At 34.8% G+C, this 24,198-nt stretch overlaps 1 protein-coding gene across 3 annotated transcripts in view; it reads right to left on the bottom strand.

The window, feature by feature from the left end:
* LOC150092490 (uncharacterized) overlaps positions 1 to 24,198 on the bottom strand; it is a 376,973-nt gene that overhangs the window by 172,350 nt on the left and 180,425 nt on the right. For all 3 annotated transcript variants that reach the window (XM_090414773.1, XM_090414771.1, XM_090414772.1), the window contains exons 5-7: positions 21,411 to 21,494; positions 15,080 to 15,302; positions 2,026 to 2,183 (exon numbers count right to left, since the gene is read on the bottom strand). In XM_090414773.1, coding sequence (XP_090270899.1) covers positions 2,026 to 2,183; positions 15,080 to 15,302; positions 21,411 to 21,494 — 465 coding nt within the window. The remainder of the gene's footprint in view (positions 1 to 2,025; positions 2,184 to 15,079; positions 15,303 to 21,410; positions 21,495 to 24,198) is intronic.

Here is a 24,198-nt window from a genome sequence, read left to right on the forward strand (position 1 = left end):
ACGAAGGAAGACTTCTTGTTTTCGAATCTAGTCGGCGACTAGAAGAAATTTATATAAGCCTTTTTTCACCCGGTTCCTGAGTTAGTCTATCTCTGGCACGGGCTAGCAGGTTTTTTTCTCACGGAAATTCGGGTTTTTTGCCCCGTAAACTCAAGAAAATCGACCGTAGAACCCACAGTATTTCAGACATTAAATACGAGTGTTAGGGTTAGGAACCATGAGATGGTGGCACTTGTCGAGCCGTCTCTCTTCACTGCGTACCGCTTAATTAGTGATAGCCTTGGGCCAGCTATCTCTGATTGGGTACCAGTGGACATTAAACTGCCCACTCAGTCTCCAAAACGTTAGATAGGGCTAAAACGGCCTCACCTACTCCCTATATACAGGAATAAAAAGGCATTAGCTGATTTTTTTCTTTTTTTTTTTCCCTGAATATATAAGAAGACATGTCAGAGGAAATTTTTTGAATTTTGAAGAAATTCAAAGACACAGAGGTGCAGGCTATCATCAAGTTTTTCATGCTGCAAGAAAAATTCGAAACTAAAATTCACCAAACTTTGTGTGAGACTTTAGGAGACTGTGCCCTAAAAGTAGCCAAGCGGAATTTTATGAGCAACTATTCCAAGCGGAATGGTTCCTCATAAAATTGACGGAATCCTGTTTCCTACCTTCATGCATAAACTTTACTTACACTTGGATAAAGGATGAAACCAAGAATATAATTTCTTGACATATTTAATTTATAGTATAACCAAGTGAAAAAAACTCTCAACCTTTGGCTACGTGTATATGGAAATGTGACCTCTGATGCATTATGTCAACATTGGTATCTTCTGGCTCCCACTCATGAGATCTTAAAAAGAGAGAGAGAGAGAGAGAGAGAGAGAGAGAGAGAGAGAGAGAGAAGAAAATTTGGTATAAAGAAATCTTTAATCCCTTTCACTGCAAAACTTACACAGTTGGGTACTGACAACAACACTTTGTTTCATAATTTACTGAAGTTCCAAGGATACCCTAACAGGAGAGATCTTGCTTGGAGAATTGCATATGGTTGCCTTCCAGTCAATACCATCAAATGAAGGTACTTTACCATCAGAGATCCAATCTGTTACCGACTGGAAACAGTAGAACATGCATTCTACAGCTGCCCTCTTGCCCTACGTATCTGGAACAGATTAAGTAATGTTTTGGGTATTCCATTACTTACAACATTATATTACTCGACCTGTTCAACTAGGGAAGTCCTACCAGTAGCTTAGCTATTGCTGGCATAGCTCTTGAAGGCACTGATATGTGTGTGTGTGTGCAAGTCTCCTTATTGTGGCAAGGTAGAGATACCATTAAGGAGGGCTTCAAATATAACAAATATGCACAAAAAATAGGCAACTCAAAGAATTATTTTATAGTGAATAAATAAGATTAACTGAAAACAGGCAGTGGAACAGATGTAATAATGAAGACTTAGAATGATTTCAAGGAAATAATGCTCAAAACATTCAGAAGACCTAATACCTATAAAGAACATAAAAAAAAATCACTAATGAAATTATGAAATTAATTGAAAATGAAAGAGAAAGGTAGAGATCTAAGTAAATACTAAAAATTAAATAAATAAATCAGAAATATAAGACTGCAAAGGAAATATGGTTCAATAGCAAGTGTCAAGAAACTGTAAAGTGCCTTTTTATATATTTTGTAAAATCATGAAGGCTTCATGATTTTACAAAATACAACAGGATAAAAGAACTTACAGGGAGAAAAAATCATTCAGCTAACAAAAAAATTTTAATTTAATATACAATTAGGATATACTGCCTAAAATTAGGGAAAAATCAATAATTATCCCAATACTAAAAGAGCCAACTTCACCAAGATGTGCTAATTACTGAACAATTAGCTTATTCAGCAATGCCTTGAAATTATTTCTTAAAATAATATTAGATTAGTGTCAAAAATAGAAAAAGGAGTCACCAATGCTGTTTAGGAATTTCTTAGAAACAGTCATACAAGAATTTGATTACTCACATTTGTAATCTCTGATCGTGCTGCTCTGTGTCGCTGTATTCTACATCTGACCATTTCACTTGCATGTGTGCGTGCAAAACTCCTACGGTGTGCTCCTGGTCTAAAACGTGTCCTAAGTAGTTCCCGAAATTCTGCAAGTACATCCACAGCTAAGTACCCTGAAAAAAATAAATAAATAAATATAAAAAAAAATATATGTATATATATATTAGCTTCTCCCTTCCTCTCACCTGAAGTCTTAAAAAAATGCATCTGCATATAAATATATCCTGTGTGAAAAATGAACAAAAAAAATCATAAAAAAATTTTTTAAATCTGATACGGAAATTTAAATGTCTTGTCTTTTTCGTTACATTTTACAACAGCTGTTATCACTGTTATTTTCATGCAAGCATCTTCTGTAAAAAGGACAGAACACATGCTTTTGTTAAGTCTAATATGCTATATCAAAGATTATGAGACCTGGAATCCTCTTTAAATAATTTGCTCTGGTTAAGACTTCCTTGTCTCGCTTTGTTCTACTTCTTCTGATGATTATTACCAACTTTTTTTTTAAATCTCACACACACACCTGAGAGAAGATCACATACAATTTCATTACCCAAATGTGGAGAGTTCAATGTCCATAATGCAACCTGGCATCCCTTTCTTTAATTTCACAGACCAAGAAAACAAATCTAACACAAATCATTCATGTACCTACCAGAATATCATCTAGTCCTGATCATTCTCCCAACACTGGACCTTTCCTTAATCAGCTCTTCCTCAAAATACGCCATCATTGTTTGCTCTTCTCTTGGCTGACCATCCTTCTTATCCATTTGTTTCTCTTTTTCATAGAGATCATCCTTCTCCCTGCCAATCTCAAGCCCTGTATTCTAAGAACTATCAAAGTGCCAACTGTGATGACCTCTGGGATTTCTATGCATCTTTTCCATTTTATTATTATTATTGTTTCTGCTCTCCTGATCCAAACACTTGCTTTGATCAAATAACCAAACTTATCCTTGCCAGATGGTGTCTTTATTTCTCATTCCACTCAAAATCCCAGATCCTAAGCAATGGTTTTCTAACAAATGTGCCAAACCAAGGGCAAAAACTCAGCAAACATTGAATGGTCCAAGTTAAAAACTCCAGCTTTTCTCTCAACCTACACACTACAGCCGACTGGAAACATAAAAAGAAATTAACAGGTCAAAAGTTGACTTTTTAAGGACAAAATGCATTAAGTTTGCCTCTTGCTCAAATGGAAGCTGAGCCCTCTGGTCCCATCTCTTACCAAGGCTGTTAGTAAAACAAAAGTTTTACTATGTTTCCACCTTTCTGTCATTCTCATGGAACAATGGTAATCTCCTGAAGATAATGCACATCCTCTCAGTATGTCTTTTCCTCAAACTCTTGTTTAGATGACCAAAGAAAATCCCCCCCCCCCTATTCCATAAACTATGCACAACATGCCGCCTCTGATCTTTTGTCAGAAGGATATCAGAAAATTATTCATGGTCCAGTCAGTATCCCTCCAGTTGTAACAGAAAATTATGCTCCAGAATTAATTAACACCTATTCTGTGTCACCTTTACAAACTATCACATTTATCTATGTAATGGAATGCAAGCAAACTTTTATCCAGCCTGTTCCTACAAAGGGAGATAAAAGTCAACCATCTAACTACCATTCTATTGTTCTCCTTTCGATACTCTGTAAAATAATGAAAAGGTCATTAATGGCTAATTATTTCACTGCTTTGAGACCCAATTAATGATAACCAATATGGATTCCACAGCTCTCACTGCACAGCAGTTCTCCTCCTCCTCAACACTTAATGAACTATTTAGGTATAATTCTGCCATCACCAGGTGTTTTTTTTTTTATTTTAAATCTGTCTCTGTCATATCCTGCATCCAGTGTATGTTCATTCAGCTGTCTTAGGTCTTTCATTACTGTATCCATCCATCAGGTTATGGGTCTTCCTGCAGGTCTTTTCTTGTAAATTTTATTTGTAAACACTAATTTGATTGACTGATCATGTGCTCTCCAAGCAGACTGAACTGATCAATTTTCTTCATTTTAACAATAGAATATTGAGGGTTTGAAACAGGTTTCATGGCAGATCTCCCACCAAACCTTTAGACATAAGCCATAGAAATATTTGGAGAAGCTCACTTCAATGCTCTTGATCTTTTCCAGACATATGATTAAGTCTGGTCTGGTGGCCCTCTTACCAAGCTATCATCCTGCTTACAATTAGATTACCAGTTTCCTCTCTGGACATTCATTGCATAGCATGATGGATGGTTTCCACTCATTAGATTTTTTCCATCGATGCAGGAGTCTCCTGGGGCTCTGTGCTTTCACGTACACTCTTTCTTCTATACATCAGTGTTCTCTAACTAATACCCAATTTTATTTATAGCAAAATGATGAAAATACACTCCATTTCCTTACTTCATTACAAAACCATGCAGTTCTCAAATTACTACTTCATTAATTATGTCTAACAAATTCCCATTAATATAATTAACTGCAATATCCATCATCCAAAATGCATAACTTTATGTTTTCTGAACTGACATTTGTTATTTGCCCATATACTGTTAGGTTTAATATTGATGTTTGAAGACACAAACTGGATCAATCCACCTGAAACTTAGTGCTAATAAAGTTAAAGTTATTAAAAAAAGGAACTTAAAAATGTTAGCATTCATGTGTGTGACACAGCAAATTTAAGGTGTATGATTACTTAAACAGAATGGCAGGAGAAAGGTTAGAAAAAAAAGTATTTCATGCAAGAATAGCTCAAATACCTTTACTTTTTAATGATTCTGCACTGATAAAATCTACTAATTTCTAAACTTTTTCAAAACTCATCGTCATCAAATTCCTGCCATGTATCCTCAAGGAGTGTATAGGATATGATAGTACTAGATGAAAAATTTACATCATTACTAACTTCCTATCTACAATTTTCCTCCAAATCAATTTCTTACCTGTCAAGACTCCAACATTATCAGATCTTATATTTATATCTTCTAAGGCACTTTTTACTGTATCAGTACACCTATATCTTGGTCTTCCTGTGGGTCTTTTTCCTGCCAACCTGGCAGAGAACATCTGTTTTGCTAATCTTTCCTCGCCCATTCTGTTTAAATGACCATACCACCTGAGATTAGCACTGCTAACACATTCCTGGATGATGACAATATCAAGTTCTTTCCTAATATACTAGTTTTTAATATGATACTGCCATTGATGCCATCTGTTCATGCCCCTAATCTTTCTCAGGACTCTCACATCTGTGGTCTCTAGTCATTGCTCAAGTGTTTTACTTCTTCTAACCCATCTCTCAGATCCATAAGTTAAAAATGGTTTAAACACTGTCTTGTATACAGCTAATTTAGTGTTTTGGCTAATTTCTCTCTTACTCCATATAAATTTATTCAGTTGACTTCCTACCATACCAGCTTTATTAATCTGTTGTCTATTTCCATATTTAGTTTACCATCTTCACTAAAAATCATGCCTAAGTAGCTGAAATATTTCACTTGTTCTATAGGTTCTCCATTCACAATGCAGGTGATATTTTCAATGCTTCTGCCTATTTTCATTGTCTTTGTCTTGTTATTGCTGACCTTCATACCATGTCTGTTACAACAGTTATTCAATTTAGTCAGGGAATCTTGCAGACTTGTAGTGGAGATATTTACAAGTATAACATCATCCGCATAAAAAACTGACATTAACATCTCCAATTTTGATATCAGGTTTAATACCACTTTCCTTCATAATGTGATCCATATAGATAATGAATAACAGAGGGGATAATGCACATCCTTGTTTGACACTAGATATAATATCAAACCATCTTCCTGTACTTTCTTCAATTCTAACTGTTGATTTACAACTCAGATAAAGACTAAGTATTGCTTGGTATAATGCCCCATTAACACCATAGAACTGCAGCATTTTGAATATCTCCTCTCTTGGCACCTTGTGATATGCCTTTTCCAGATCTACAAAACTTAAATACAGGTCTTTGTTATATTACATGATTTCTCAACTATTTGTCGTAAAGTGAAAATTTGATCCTGACAGCCTGTATTTGGCTTGAATCCAATTTGCTCTTCAACAAGCTTCTCTTCCACAATCCTTCTCAACTGTTTCTCAAGTATACTTGAATAGATCTTACTAGGAACACTCAGTAGAGAAATACCTCTATAATTCTCACATTCAGTTTTATTTCCCTTTCTATATATGGGTATTATGAGCGCCCTATTCCAATCATCTGGAATTCATCCCTCTACCCAGGCCTTCTGAACTATGCAGTGCAGCAAGTGTAAGGCTTTTATACATCCATACTTGAGCATTTCTGGTTGAATATCATCTACTCCACCTGTCTTTCCACATTTCAGGCTTTTGATGGCTTTTTCTACTTCAAATATGGATATGTATTCCTGACTGCATGCCTGGTCAGTGTTTTTTACCTCTGTACTGTTACTGATTGTTTCATTTAGCAGTTCTTCGAAGTAATTACTCCATACTTCAAGGATATCTTTATCTCCAGTTTTAATGTCACTTTACCATCTTTAATTCCTTTTATAGCACTCTTTCCTCCATCTCTGAGCTTCTTCAGCAATCTCCAGAATATCTTGTCACCGTCTTGATATTTATTTTCTATGTTCTTACCAAAGTTTTCCCATGACTTTTGTTTAGCTAGTTTTACAGAATTTTTTTTTTCAAAACTTACCTATCTATAGTCTGTGATCTTTGATCAAATGTTTAATTTCTAACCCCAGCTCTCAGATTCCTAAGTAAAAATTATCTGAAGACTCTCTTGAGTACCACTAGTTTTGTGTTTTAGCTTATTTCTCTTATATTCCAAAGATATTTCTATGGAATACATTTATTAAATTAAATGTTTAATTTAATTTTCTAACATACCAACTTTATTTATTCTATTATCTATTTCCAAATTTAATTTACCATTCTTCACTAAAAATTGTACCGACACAACTGAAGTATTTTACTTATATAAACTTTTCACTGAGATTGCAGATGATGTTTACTAAGTTCTTGCCTATTTCCATAGTTTTTGTCTTTTTACTGCTGATTTTCATACCCAACTTTTTAAAGGTATTCCATTTAGTTAAGGATTCCTGAACACTTGCAGTGAATTTACTTAGAAATGACATAATCTGCATGAAGTGAAGAGCTGATATCAATATTTCCAATTCTGATATCAGATTTAAGGCAACTACTACATGGATCACAAATGATATTTCAGAGTGTGATCCATGTTGATAATGATTAACAGTAGGGATGGCATGCATCCTTGTGTTACACTTGATTTTACTTCAAACCATGTTTGTGTACCACCTTAGATTCTAAAAGATGATTTCCCAATGTTCCATTTACATTCTATAAATGGCGAGTTTTGAATCACTTTACTTGGTGCTTATCCCAAGCTTTATCCAGGTCTACAAAACTTATATACAGATCAATTGTTATACTCCTATGATTTCTGAGCTATTTGTCAAAGTGAAAATCTAATCATCCCTATTTGGTCCAACCCAGGCTTGCTCTTCTTAAAGTTTCTCTTTAACAATTTTTTTAATCTCTTCAGGTATGCTTGCATAGATGTTTCTTGAAATACTCAGCAGGAGATTCTTCTGTAATTTTCAAATTCTGTTTTATTTCTTTTTTTTTGAAGATCGACACTATGATAGCTCATTTATTAAAATGAGTCATATAGAATTTGACCTTGTAAATTATGTGGGGTAGCCACTGAAAAAGTTTAATATTTCCATATTTAAATATTTTTGGTCAAAGATGATCTACGATAGCTGCTTTCCATATTTCAGGTTTTTGAAATATGGAAAACGTGATCATACATCACAATTGTCTTATATTTTTCTCTGTATTATCAGGGCACCTTCCAACTTATCTGCAAGAATCTCTTGATATGACCTATTCTTATCACGACTGCCTCTAACTTCTCAAGTTCTGATTTTTCCATCTTTACAGTGAACTTGACAATGATTTCTTGGCCGAATCTATCAATCAACATTCTCATCAGATTCCAGCTAGTGAATATCCACAGTTTGGTTCCTATTTTCAAATGCTTTCATTTTTTCTTCAACAATGTTTATATACATGAGTCTACACATCACCTCTGAAAGCTGCTTGACACTGATTCTTTTTGAAAACATTTATGTATTTTTCTTTTCAATATGAAATTCATTTATATTTTGCTCTAAAAAACAAAATGATGACCATTTTCTATTCAAATCTACTATATACTCTTATCATATCATGAGTGAGTGTGAACATATCATTTTCAACAATAACACAGTCAATGAGACTATTATTATTTCTAGTGTCTTCTCTCCATGTGAATTTGTGTACATATTTATGTTGGAGGGATGCTTAGGGATCAAAAGTGTATTACTGGGAGGAGACCTCCACATAGTCTTTTAAGGAATGTGGAGAACTAACTGGGACTGCTGACCTAATTTCCAATCCTCACCTTTTTGCGGTGCACCCTGTTAGGTATCAATTTGGAATTTAGCTGACCAAATTGTATTCTTATTGGCTTAAACCACAATGTAAAATAATGATACAACATAACAGAATTTTATGTTGGCTGGAGCATCACCTGGTTAAACAAGGGTCCCCATTGTTTTTGTCAAGAAACCAGGTGAACAGCATTGAGTCAGCTACTGGAACAGATCCCAGAACACATCCCAACTCAATATCAGCAGAGTTCAAGATTGGGCACTATCAAAGTAAGAAGCATCAACAGAAAAGAAATGGAACTAGAAGAAGACAAAAACAGGTGAGATCTTTTTAAGCAACAAATACAAAATGTTATATTCAGGCAATAACAACCAAGGAAAAGGAGGAGTAGATATACTATTCAATACTAAATACAAGTATAATCTTCTTAAATAGCAGGTAGGTAAGATCAAATAGACTGATGTGGGCAAATATCAGAATGGGTAACTGGACAATGAAACTTATTTGTGCTTATGATCCCACAGAAGGTTCTATTAAGAAAGAAATGTACGATTATTATTATTATTTTTTATTTATTTATTTATTTATTTTTTGTGAGGCATCAGATACAATGAAAAAGGAAAAGCCAGTCTTTGTTGGAGATCTAAACAGCAGAGCAGGAAATGATCACTAGACATATAATAATGTTTTGTTTAAATTTGGAGAAAAGAGAAAAGCTAATAATGGTAAATGCCTACTGGCTTTCTCTTCATGACATGGATTAGTTATTACTAACACCATGTTTCCACATAAAAATGTGAGCAAATTCACATGGAGAAAAGATGGAAGAAATAAGAAAAGTCTCACTGAGTATATTATAGTTGATAGTAACATTTACCCATTGGTTCAGGACTCTTCTTTTCAACATGAAATTCATACTGAAAAGAGAGTGTGTGTAAGAAAGTTTTAAAACAAATAAAAGTTGAGCAGCTTTCAGAGGTAAACTGTAGACTCAAATAAGAAACATCATTCAAGAAAAAATGAAAGAGTTTAAACAATAAGAGCCAAACCTTGGAGATTCAGCGGCAAAACCTAAAGTTAACATTGAATGGTTCAGCCAGAGGCATGTGGTGATGTTGTCCACAAGGACAGAAAAATGAGAACTCCATGGTGGCCTCAAGATGTTTAAGGGACAGTCAAGGAAAAGAAGAAAGCATATCAAAAGTTTCTGGTAAGTAAATCAACTTGTGCTCTAAGAGAACACACAGAAAAATGTAATAAAACGATGCACTATGTAAATTTAGCTATGTAAAACAAGTCATGGGAAAACTTTACTAAGAACATAGAAAATAATATCAGGAATGTGGCAAAATGTTTTGGAGGCTATTGAAAAAGATTAAACATGGATGAAAGAGCACTTACTATAAAAGGAATCAAAAATGCTGCAGGCGACATTAAAATTGAAGATAAAGATATTCTAGATGTCTGGAGCAATTGCTTTGAAAGATGGCTAAATGAAAGAAGTAGTGTCAGCATGGTGGTAGAAAACTCCCAAGAGGAATGCAGTCAGAAATACACATCCATACTTGAAGTAGAAAAAGTCATTAAAATCTGAAATGTGGAAAGGCAGCTGGAGTAGATAAAATTGAACCAGAAATGGTCAAACAAGGAGGTATAAAATTTTACAGTGGATGCTCTGCATAATTCAGAAGGCCTGGTCAGAATATCAAATTCCATATGTTTGTAGCAGAGCTTTCATAGTAACAATCTATAAAAAAAAAAGAATAAAACTGAATGCAAAATTTAAGAATTTCCTCTAAGAGTTCTGGGTGCTTAAAGGTCAAAGCTGTATACCTGAGAGGAAACCTCCACATAGACTTTAAAGGAATGCAGAGAACCAACCAGGTCTTCTGACCTAATGCCCAATCCTCACCTTCTCGTGGTGTACCCTGTTGGGTATCTACGTGGATACTGAACGAAAGAGGATGGGCTGGCAATTTGGGATTTAGCCGACCAAATTGTATTCTTATTGGCTTAAACCAAAATACCAAATGATGGTACAACATGACAAAATTTCATGCCGGCTGGGGTGTCGCCTGGTTAAACAAGGCCCCCGTTGTTTTCACCAGGGAACCAGGGCAAACAGCGAAAAGTCAGCGACTGGAACAAATCTGAAAACACACCCCAACTCAAAATCACCAGAATTAAAGATCGGTACTTTTAACATAAGAAGCCTCAATGGCAAAGAAATGGAGCTAGCTGGGGAATTAGATAAGTACCAGATCGACATAATAGGGGTGACTGAAACAAAAAAGACAAAAACTGGTGAGATCTTTCTGAGCAATAAATACAAAATGTTATATTTAGGCAATGGCAGTCAAGGAAAAGAAGGTGTAGCTATAATATTCAAAACTAAATACAAGGCTAATCTTCATGAATGGCAGGGCGTCTCAAGTAGAGTGATGTGAGCAAATATCAGAATAGGGAATTGGACAATGAGACTTATTTGTGCCTATGGTCCCACAGAAGGTTCTACTAAGGTAGAAGTGGAGGAATTTTTTGAGGCTTTAGAGAAAGCAACTGACACAATGAAAAAGGAAAAGTTGGTCCTTGTTGAGGATCCAAATAGCAGAGGAGGAAATGATTGTCAGACATACAAAAATATTTTTGGAAAATTTGGAGAAAAGAGCAAAGCTAATAATCATGGCAAATACCTGTTAGATTTCTGCTCAGGACATGGACTGGTTATTACTAACACCCTGTTCTAACATAAAAAATGTGCACAAATTCACATGGAGAGAAGAGGCAAGGAATAAGAAAAGTCTCATTGACTATGTTATTGTTGATAGTGATGTTTTCTCATTGGTGCAGGACACCAGAGTGTACAGAGGATTTGAAATTGGAAGCGATCACTATTTAGTCTTGAGCAGGATAAAATTTAATTTCATATTGAAAAGAATAACATGTAAGAAAGTTTTAAAGTGAATAAAAGTTGAGCAGCTCTCAGATGTGAACTGTAGACTAAAATACACAAAGATTATTTAAGGAAAAATGAAAGAGTTTGAGAACAGGAACCATACCTTGGAGATTCAGTGGCAAGCCTTGAAGAAAATCCTGATTGATTCAGCCAGAGAGGCATGTGGTGAATTTGTCTGCAGGGACAGAAAAATCAGCACTCCATGGCGAAAACAGGAAGTTAAAGAGGCAGTGAAGAAAAAGAAGAAAACATATCAAAAGTTCCTGGCAAATAAGTCAGTTTGTGCTCTTAAAGAATACAGAGACAAATTAAGAAAGCTAAATACTGTGTAAAACTAGCTAAACAAAAGTCATGGGAGGACTTTGACAAGAACATAGAAAATAAATATCAAGAAGGTGGCAAAATATTCTGGACATTGTTGAAGAAGCTTAGATGTGGAGGAAAGTGTGCTGTAAAAGGAGTTAGAGATGATAAAGGTGACATGAAAACGGGAGAAAAAGATATCCTTGAAGTATGGAGTAATTACTTCGAAAAATTGCTAAATGAAACAAGCAGTGATGACAGCACAGTGCTAAAAAACACTGACCAGGCATGAAGTCAGGAATACATATCCATACTTGAAGTAGAAAAAGCCATGAAAGGCTTGAAATGTGGAAAGGCAGCAGGAGTAGATTATATTCGACCAGAAATGCTGAAGTATGGTGGTATGAAAGTCTTACAGTAGCTGCACTGCATAGTTCAGTAGGCCTGGACAGAGGGACGAATTCCGGATGATTGGAGTAGAGCTCTCATACCACCCATATATAAAAAGGGAAATAAAACTAAATGTGAGAATTACAGAGGTATTTCCCTACTGAGTGTTCCTGGTAAGATTTATGCAAGTATACTTGAGAAACGGTTGCGAAGGATTGTGGAAGAAAAGCTTGGTGAAGAACAAGCTGAATTCAGGTCAAATAGAGGCTGTCAGGATCAGATCTTCACTTTACGACAAATAGTTGAAAAATCATGGGAATATAACAAACATTAAGTTTTATCGATCTGGAAAAGGCATATGACAAGGTGCCAAGAGTGAAGCTATTCAATATGCTACAGTATGGTGTCAATGGGGCATTATATCAAGCAATACTTAGTCTTTATTTGAGTTGTAAGTCAGCAGTTAGAATTGAAGGAAGTACAGGAAGATGGTTTAATGTTAAATCTGGTGTCAGAGAAGGATGTATGTTATCCCTTCTGTTATTCATTATCTATATGGATTACATTATGAAATTGCATTATGAGATGTTAATGTCAGTTGTTTGCTTTATGCAGACAATGTTACACTTCTAAATAAATCCGCTACAGGTCTGCAAGATTCCCTGACTAAAATGAATAACTGTTCTAATAGATATGGTATGAAGGTCAGCAATAAAAAGCCAATGAAAATAGGCAGAATCGTTGAAAATGTCAACTGTGTTGTGAACTGAGAACCTGTGGAACAAGTAAAACATTTCAGCTACTTAGGTACGATTTTTAGTGAAGATGGTAAATTAAATATGGAAATAGACAACAGAAAATCAATAAAGCTGGTATGGTAGGAAGTCAATTGAATAAACATATAGAATAAGAGAGAAATTAGTCGGAACACTAAATTAGCTGTATACAAGACAGTGTTCAAACCAGTTTTAACTTATGGAGCTGAGAGCTGGGTTAGAAGTAAAACATTTGACCAAAGACTAGAGACCTGAGAGGTGTGAACAGATGGCATCAATGGCAATATCATATTAAAAACGAGGATATTAGGAAAGAACTTGACATTGTCAGCATCCAGGAATGCGTTAGCAGACTAATCTCAGGTGGTATGGTCACTTAAATAGAATGGGCGAGGAAAGATTAGCAAAACAAGTGTTTTCTGCCAGGTTGGCAGGAAAACAACCCAGAGGAAGACCAAGATATAGGTGGATTGATATGGTACAAAGTGCCTTAGACGATAGAAATATAAGAGCTGATAATGTTGGTGTCTTGACAAGTAACAGACTGATTTGGAAGAAAATTGTAGATAGGAAATTAGCATGATGTAAATTTTTCATGCAGTACTATCATATCCTGTACATCCCTTGAGGGTACATGGCAGGAATTTGATGATGATGCATTCTGGGTAATATTTATGCAAGCATACTTGAGAAGATACTGAAAAATTGTGAAAGAGATACCTAGAGAACAATAAGGCATGTTCAGGAAAAACAGAAGTTTTCAGGTTCAGATTTTCATATCAAGGGAATGAGGTGAAACTCATGAGAATATAACAAGATTCTTTTTATCTAATTTTTTTGATCTCATGGATATGTCATGTTATTTGTATATAACTGTCCATAAACAGTACACACGAAAAGGGACATGACAAATTACCATGAGAAAAATGTTTAAAACTACAATTATTTGGTGTAAATGGGACATTAACCTGAGCAATATGTTGTCTATATTTGAATTGTAAATCAGTAGCTGAAGTAGGTACAGGATGATGGTTTGATCAGGAGTGAGACAGAGATGCACATTATTGTCACAATTATTCATTATCTATATGGATCACAATATGAAGGAAAGTGGCATTAAACCTGATGTTGAAAGAAGATATTCAAATCAGCTCTTTACTTATAGATAATGATGATGTACACCTAAAAAAATCCAGGGCAAGTCAGCAAGGAGTCCCTGACTAAATTATATAGAATAATTGTTGTAATAAATTTGGCATGAAAACCACCAGTAATCACACAAGAACTATGAAATTATGTAACAACATTGATCATCAAATGAATAATGAATATAGAACAAGCACAACACTTCAGCTATTTAGGCACAATTTGTGAAGATGGCAAATTAAATAAGAAATAGATAATAGAATTAGCAAAACTGGTATGGTGGGGAAATCAATTGAATAAACGTATATAGAATAAGAGAGAAAATAATCAAAACACTAAACTATATCTATATAAGACAATGTTCAATTTTAATGTATGAATATGAGAGCTAGATTAGAAATAACATACTTAATCAATGGATGGAGACAACACACACACACACACACACACACACACACACACACACACACACACACACACACACACACACACACACACACACAAAGTTCTGAGAAAGATTAGGGCAGTGAAAAAATGGCATCGATAAGGGAAAAAAAAAAAACATAATAAAAATGAGGATATTAGGAAAGACCTTGACATTGCTATTTTTCAGAAATATGTTAGCAAAGTTAATCTCGGGCAAATATGGTCACTTAACCAAAATGGGAGGTGACAGGAAAACAACCAAGAAAAAGACTACAATCTAGATAGATTGATGCCTTAGAAGAATGAAATATAAATTCTGACTATATTGAAGGCGTGGCAAATAACAGATTAATTTGAAAGAAAACTATCAGTAGGAAGTTAATAATGATTAACTTTTTCCATGCAGTACTATTATAATATCCTATACATCTCCCAAGGATATATATCTGGTATTTGATGATTACGATGATGTTTTACCATTGCATGAAAAATGAGTTATTTCTACTGTATAACTATATATCAGATTTAAATAGACATTACTTACTTTCCCTTCTCATGCTATCAGAACAATCTGGGCAATACCATTCATTTAATGGAACAACATCAGGTGGTGGATCAAGACATTCATAATGGTAACCCAAGTCACAAGCATCACAAAGAAGGAGATGGTCTTCTCGATCACTACGACCACAAATTTCGCAGTATGTAGGATTTTCTTCATCATCTTGAAAAGCAACTTCTTTGCTCTTACATTTTTCTACAGGAATCTAATAAAGAAGCAGCAAGTATAATATTATCATACACTTTTCTGATGTGAACTATTCTTAAAGTGATACTAGAACAATACATATTGAGAAGAATTATTAACAAAAATTCAAATTTTTCAAATATAACATTTTTTTCAATTTTGTTATTAAAAGTTCTTAAAGAGGGAGGGAGGGGAGAGAGAATTACATGATAACGTACTCAAATGGAACTCATATTTCTTCCAATATATGCACTATTTCATCAACAACACAATACAAAGTGCAGGACATTTAGAATCAGTCTAGTAACAAAAACTACAAATGAATAAGCATCACGTTCTCATTTAAGAACTATTCCTTTCTTGAAAATTTTCATTAATATGCATATGTCATGTTATTCATATATAATTGTCCATAAACAGCGCACAAAAACTAGAAATTGCATGATAAACATAGTCAAATGGCTTTGATATATATTATCATATAACACTTCTTTGTAAACAACTTCAGAAGTTTCATCATCCTACAAAAATAATTAAATTCTCAGGATAGCTAACTCGAGAGCATGCTACATATTACTGCCCGTGTCCAAAACATTGAGCTCTTAAATCTAAACATGCATATCTATGGGTCTGTCCTTGGGCTTTATTAATCGTCATTGCAAAACAAACTCTTATTGGAAATTGTAACCATTTGAATCCAAATGGATGAGGGGAATCCGAGGAATGAAGACAATTTCTCCAATACCAGGATCTGTAAATATCACAGCTTCTATCATATTTGATTTCAACAATTTTACTTGAAGCCTAGTTCCATTGCAAAGATTTGGAGGCTGCAAATTTCAGAGCAACATAATAGGAACACTTATTTTCAATATAATTTCATGACCAGGCAATCCAGGTGGTTAAGCAAATCTAAAAATTCCACATGAAGATGAACTGCATCACCTACATCCACAAGATTATCTACTGATTTATAAACACTAACAGATCCATTAACACTATTAAGAAATTGTTTATTATTGAATGAGGTGCGAGGATTAACTCTCTCCTTGAATCAAGAAGATGACTTTTCTGTTATGTTTTCAATAGATGGGTAGACACTGCACAACAATAATTCAAAAACCAACATTGCCAATTTTAACAATTTTGAGGAGAAGAAATGTGCATTAGCCTCCATGTAAGTGAACATGAATGTTGGTTTTTGAGAGAAAAATTCTCTGTATCATGCCATAGTGATGATTTCTTAAAGCAGGCATTCACTTCATCTGCCCAATTTCAGCGGGATACAATGGGCAGTATTTGTCGAAAACCACTGGCAAATTAAATAGTTATTCCACCCATTTTTTGATCGTCTGATCTGATATCCCTCAGTGTCTTGTCGACCACTTCAACAGATATTATTATTATTATTGTTGTTGTTCCGGGCAACTCTAAGGAGTCGACAGACTCATCGAGGGAGGCCCTAACATCATGTCAAGAACAACTATTCAACAATGACACAGTATCTATCATACCTTGCCTTGAACTCATTCATGGTCGTAGCACCCACAACAGACTCTTGAAGCTGATTCCACTCATTCACCACTCTTCAAGTAAAAAACCTAGCTCTAACACCCTTGTCAACCACGCTCTTACCCAGCTTCCATGCATGGCCCCTAGTCCTCCCACCACCAGTCATATTTTCAAAAATATCTTCTGGATCAATCTTATAGAAACCCTTCAGCAATTTGAATGTCTCAATCATATCACCCCTCCATATTTTATGTGATATTGTACATTCATCCCAAACAATCAAAGAAACCTTTTGTAATAATTTTGAAAAATTACTTTGTTTTGGTATATTCCACATAGGTGTATCATTAATGACATTTGTAAGTGGTATTCTGAAAGTAGAATCAGCAGTTCGACCACCTTGCAATAGAGCAGCCAGAGTGATTTTACCTTGGCTTCTCAACTTAGCTAATAATAAATTTAGTAAAAATGTTTTCCCAGTACCACTGGAGCATTCAAGAAAAACAGTTTCCCTGATTGATTTTCACAGCTTGTTAAAACGTTATGAAAAACTTCAGCTTTATCTGAAGTTAATGATTGTTCGTGCCGACTTAATAAAAATTCGTTGAAATTGTATGAGGTTTCCTGGATTAAATCTGTATCTAGAGGCAAAGGTTTGTTCAGCATTGGAAGACCAAAATCTTTAGCACTTTTGTCACTTATTGACTTAACAACTGATTCAAGTCTCAATTATGCCTCATCATATACTGCTTCATTAAACTGAGCCTGAGAATGAGTAGAACAATCTTGGTGTAAGACATCTAAAATATGATTTTTGTAAGTTGACTGCAGTGACAGAGGGTCAGTCATGTTGCAGTGAACCAACATTACAGCAAACTAAAGGTGCAAAAAATGACAGCGAGTTTGAAATTATTGCATCACTGAGACAATTGAACCAGTGAGAATTATCTTCTATCAAATTCAAAGCCATACATGCATCCTGGTATGTCAGGTGTACTACACCTTTTACTATAATAAATTTAGTTTAATCATTTATCCAAGTGTAAGCAAACAAAGTTTGCACCTGAAAATATCTTCAGGACTGAGGTAAGGTGGTACATCCCTTGGCAACTCGTAACAAAGGTTGACCAAGCTCACATCACTCCTTGTCTCAGTATCTCCCATAATACAAAGCACATCTCCTTGCGGACATGTATATTGATATGCATTAAGGGAAGGGCCACTACCCAGACCGGTTTCGACCTTTATTGAGGTCTCATCAGTGGGAGGCAGACCCAGAGTGGTGATACTAAGGCAGAAGCAAGAGAGGTCATGTTTAGCTACACAAGTTGCCAACTGGTGTACCACCTTTATCAAGGGATGTACCACCTTACCTCAGTCCTGAAGATATTTTCAGGTGCAAACTTTGTTTGCTTACACTTGGATAAAGGATTAAACTAAATTTATTACACCTTTTACTGTTCTTAGGTCGCTGAATGATTTTGGTCCTTTCACATGCATCAAGAGCATATCATTCTTAAATAAAAGCATTCAGCATTATTGGGATGTACACTATAAATACTACCTAGAGCACTGCTCTTTTTCACACCAGGATAACCATCCACGTTGGCATCCTGTCTTCTTCCTTGAAATCTGTTTTGAAGCCAGGTGTAGTATAGTAGGTACCTCGTTATAGGTCAGTATTTGGGCAAAATTATCTTTGATGCATAGCTTAAAAAAGACTGTTAATATTGTGTCCCTTGGTGACTCCACTTTGCTGAGTGTATTACTTTCTGTGAAGTATACTCTTTGACCATTTTTGAGATGAACTATGGTTGGATGGTGCTCATGAATATCAAAAGATAAAATCTGCCAAACAGCTTCAGAGGTGCAGATGTATCATCCAGTTTGGTACAGATCTACTTTGCTACATTCATTTTGCAAACAAAACGTAGCTTGATCTGAGCCCTTGTTGATATACTTGCATACATATTTGACGGATTTCATGGAACTGCAAATTTCAACATTTATGTATGCATTAAAGGTTCGCGACAACTTTCAAAAGTTCCTTGGCAATTATGTACGGTAGCAATTCGGCCACCATCTGAAGGAGCACATCAACAAAATTGTGGATATTCATCCTCACCTGTTTGAGTTTCATTGATAAATGATCTTGGATATCTCTTCGTGCACTTTCCCGACTTCATGCACGGTGAGTTTGGATTAACCAATCTGCATGGACTGCGCACCATGTTTTGTTATGATATCAAACAGTTCAATGTCACATTAAGGAGAAGGTATCTCAATGCTTATAATGGAATCGATTTCATGACTCCTGATTTTATCTTTGAGCCAAATCAATAAGTGAGTGTGTGGCAATCCCCTCTTTTGCCACCGAATACATATAGCACCACCACGCTCCAAAAATCTTGTGCTTTGTGATGAGATTCATCAATTTTTTCAGCTTGCCGTGAAAAACTCCTGCAATGATATCATGTCTGTCATAAGTCTTATTACCGGATAACAGATTTTCCAAAAAAATCTGGCAAATTACTGTTGCACATAAAGATAATTAAGAGGTCAGCACCACCATATGCTCTAACACAGACCAGTGCATCCTGAGTCTTTCCGTGGAAATAATGGAGGCTTCCCAAGAAAGAAGAAGGCAATGTTTGAATTTGGCCAATGTTTGAATCAGCACGCAATGATTGTGGAGATGTAGATAAACCCAAAGTTTACTTTGGTTTAAATATGTATGTGAGATGCTCGGACTCAATTTTAGCATACATGTCAACCCAGTATTGATTGATGAGTTGCCCATATCTATGTAGTGGATTTAAATTTTCCATCTGCACTATCATGTGATATGCATAAAAATTCATTGCTGAAACAGTTTCCCACTTCCTGGATTCGTTTATGGTAAATCAATGCAATATTCATCCTCTCCTCTGCAAAATAAACATGGATATTGAAGTGCATCATAGGCTCTATGTGTCTCACATATCTACTTCAGTCTATCGTCGTGACCATGTAAGATTATGTCTCTGTGGTAAAATTCTTGCCCAGTAATGACAATCGTTACTTCATTAGCTGTGGGCAAATTGAATCTGCCTGTGTGATATCCAGTAGTTAAAGTTTTTGTGTGTGTGTGTGTGTGTGTGTGTGTGTGTGTATCTATATATATATATATATATATATATATATATATATATATATATATATATATATATATATATATATCACTTGCAATCATCTAAACTACTGATCTATTTATTATTCTTAACAGAACTGCCCCTGCTGTTCACCTCACCTCAACTTTCCAAACTATACTCTGCATGTTTCTACCATCACAAGGGTGAAACCTGAGAATTTATTAAATATGACATCCTTTGACAGAAAATGGCAAATCTTAAATAACTTCTGTGCAATTTTGCTCTGGTACAAATTTCCTCATCAACGCCCCCCCCCCACACACACACACACCCCTCATATTGTTCTTTGACCTTTATTTATCAGCTAAGCATTATCATTTACAGTCCAATTAAAACTGAGGCTGAAGTTCTCTTATTATCCAATTCCATCAATCAAGCAAAAAAGAGGTGCTGAAACACAAACCTAATATAAGCCAGCTGTCGACAAGAGAAAAGGAAGATGACAGAAAATAATTCTGATATTTGATATTTTGAATTGAAAATATGATAATGGATGTGAACCAGACTGTAAAGTAAGGTGAACACTAAATTGAAATTTCATCTTTGTCTGTGCACGTGCACACACACAAATAAATCTAAGTAGTGCCCACTGCTCTTTACTTGCTGTTGTCCAACAATTAAGTTTACAAGAATAAAGAATATGTTCTGGCTGATGAAATTTATCAGCCAAGCATTTAATCTTAGACAGCAAAACTGACTGCCAGAGTTTGACTGTAAACAGACTACTTGAATGAGTGGAACTGACTATCCTTTTTATACCAAATAACTGCTCAACTGTGTTTTATGAAAGCTTCATGAGAAAATAAAGAAAATAAGTCTAACTTACTTACAGTACTTCAAGAAAGTAAGGCTTGAGATGAGCAACCTGATCTAAGAAATAGTTGCTTTGCAGGGGATTTTATAAAAAAAAATTACATCTGTGTGTAATATTAAGTGTGCAATGGCTTAATTTCAGTGAGAAAAGAAACTAGTCATCCATAAAAATATTCTTGTCAAACAGTATTTTTATTGCCCTATCCCTTTTGTCATTAGTTCTTAAAGTTCAGTGATTATGAACCACAAGATATAAGGGATATTATTCAAATTGAAAATATATCATGAAACGAGACTAAAATAACACTATGTTCAATAATAGCAGAAACATCAATGATAAGTGAAGTAAGATATGCATATGAGGATGCAATCATACAATGAGGATAACCACATTTAAAATTCATGTGACTGTCACTTGTAGACAGTTTAATCTTCAACACATTGTACAATCCAAAACATTTTTCTTATAATTAAGTTCACGCATATTAAAAAAATAATAATAAAAAAAAAACATACCACATTTTCATGCTAATTGAGGATTACCTGTTTTTTTGAATTAGGGAGTATTTTATATAGCAATTATATTTAAATTTTCATAAAAAAATGCTTACCCTATATATGATCTTGCCTTCTAATTCCTGTCGAACCATAATTAAATTAAATACTAGCCTGTCTACTGGACATGTGTTTACTTTCTGCAAAGCAAAAACAAAATAATGTATATTTTTATGTAACTTCCAGTAAAATTTGCTAATGATATTACTAATTAAGTCTTACCTGAAAAGAACTACATACCCAGAATTAACATTCCTTTATGCAAATAAACAAACTCACAACTATCTAACATTACATTCCCATGCTCCCAACTTCTGCTCATTAAATAAGCATGAGCTGAACTGTTTATGGATGTTGACAAACAATTTCTTTTATTTTTACAAGAAAGTGAAAAGATGATAGCACCAGATTATCAGAATAGCAACAATGAAAATATTTATAGAAAAAGTGTAAGGCAGAAAAAAAAAATCTATTAACCAGATCGCCCATGTTTACTGGTGCATCACTCCAATTTTGTTAGAGAATGACATTCTAATATTGGACAAATCTGGAATGTATATAAGGTTATAAGCTGTGCAGGTATAAAGAAAAAAAGTGTCAATGAGTGGAAAAAGTCATCAAGATGTTTAGAGACTGAGGAGACATGGATGAGATGTATTCGTGATAAGAAAGATGGCCAAGAAGAGAAATCCAATATTGACTGAAGATCTGAGTATTATATTAGGTAAGAGTAAGTGAAGTAAAATCCTTGTTAGGAAAAACAAAACAGGGCTGTGTTGTTTAACTCCATGTAACCTAGAAATATCAAAAAAATGAAGAAAAAGTGAGGTATGTCATAAATGCATAAAATATATGTAGATACTAGTCTATTTCATCATTTACTACCATAAAATATATACAAATCTATTACAAAAAGTTAAAATTTATCAAAACTAATGCACACAATCACTTACAGCTGTACATGGCACCATTCACAGTCGAGAGAAATGTAAACAAATGTAAAGATGCAGTATTAAATCATAACTGCATAAAATTAACTGTTATTAATTAGTCAAATTTTTAATTAATTAGCACAAAAAATTATAATGATTCATTCATTAATATATGGGCTAGCATTAAGCAATAGTATCAATTATACCAGGCTACCATTAAGGAATCATACTGCTGCTTCTTCGTTATCAATCCATGCATTGTTATACCTGTAAATATGAATTTCTTTTTCACGTTATCTTTTCATTGTTGAAGACTAGTGTTAGTAATGCGTATAACATCTGCAGTGTTTTCTATCATATAAAAATATGATACACAATATTGATGTAGGTGCTGAGAGACAGACAATTTATCTTGTAAACAGACGACGTAAACTTAGGGTATCGATAAATACAGTACGTTACTGTAAATTTATTTTCTCTTCCTTATGATTTTCTAAAGAAGATTTTCTTTTCTCTAGCTTACTTCATTGTAAGAATACATTATATAATACATATAACATATAAACTATGTGTTAATCGACCGTTTATGTTATCGGTAAGCCAATTATTATTTTTATTATTACTATTAAGAGAGACCTCCAGGGAGTCAGGGACTCATCAAGGGAGGCCACATACTACATGCACCAGCCATCATACTTGTTCTTGAATTCATTCACACTGCTTGTACTCACAACATCCAATGGAAATCCATTCCAATCATGCACCACCCAAATAGAAAAAAATCTTGCCCTCACCTCTAGCGGCATTCAATCTCAGCTTCCAAGGATGCCCTCTAGTCCTTTCCCAACCCTCCATAAATTGAAAAATCCCATCAATTGAAATCTTGTATGACCCTTTCAGAAGTTTGTAAGTCTCAATCACATCACCCCCTCTTTCTCCTGTTTGCTAGTGTTTGCAGTCTACAAATTCTCAATCTCTCTTCATAATCATTCATTCAATAATAGAATAATCCTGATATAATTTTTAACACTTTCCTTTGCGCTCTCTCCAATACATCAGAATCCCAACGGAAACCAGGAGACCAGACCTGTGCACAATAGTCCAAGTGAGGTCTTATCAGCGCCTTGTAAAGAGGCAAAATAACATCCTTGTCTTTACATGTGAACATCTGTTTCAGCATTTAAATTATCTTTTGAGTTGTATTTGCAATCTTTGCTACATTGCCCTTGAACTTCAACTTCCTATCTACTAACACTCCAAGATCCCTAATCTCATCAGTTTCTTCAAGCACAATCCCACCAATATAATACGACAGTGGATATCTAATCATGCCAGAGTGCATGACTTCACATTCACTGACATTGAACTGACATCCATTTTCCCATGCCCACAATTCCAGCCTACTCAAATCATTCTGCAAATATTGCGTATCAGCAGCATTCCTGATTACCTATCTTTCCATCATTAGCAAATAGCTGTATGTCACTTGTCAAATCCTTCCCAAAATCATTATGTATAGATTGAATGACAGTAGTCCAAGCACTGATCCTTGTGGTGCACCACTGGTTACCTTAATATTGCTAAAACAATCTTCCAGACTCACATCCCCCATATACTACTTTTTGATATTTGTCAGTCAGCCATCCTCTTATCCATGCTAATATTCTATAATTCAAACCCATATTCTGCAATTTATGCAACAGTCTACCATGCTGTATTCTGTCAAAAGCCTTAGCAAAATCCAAAAGTATCACAGTGTACCCATTCCTCTTGTCTAGTTCAATGGTAACATTGTTATAGAATGTGATCAAGTTGCTAAACATGACCTTCCCTTAGTAAAATGTTGCTCATTGCAAAGTAGAGATTCACAGTCAACCCATTTCTGAATGCAAGCCCTAGCCAATTTTTCCAA

The sequence above is a fragment of the Typopeltis vanoorti genome, chromosome 25 (genome assembly GCF_054136105.1).
Source record: "Typopeltis vanoorti isolate ZY-2024b chromosome 25, IOZ_Tvanoo_1.0, whole genome shotgun sequence".
NCBI classification, from domain to species: Eukaryota; Metazoa; Arthropoda; class Arachnida; order Uropygi; family Thelyphonidae; genus Typopeltis; species Typopeltis vanoorti.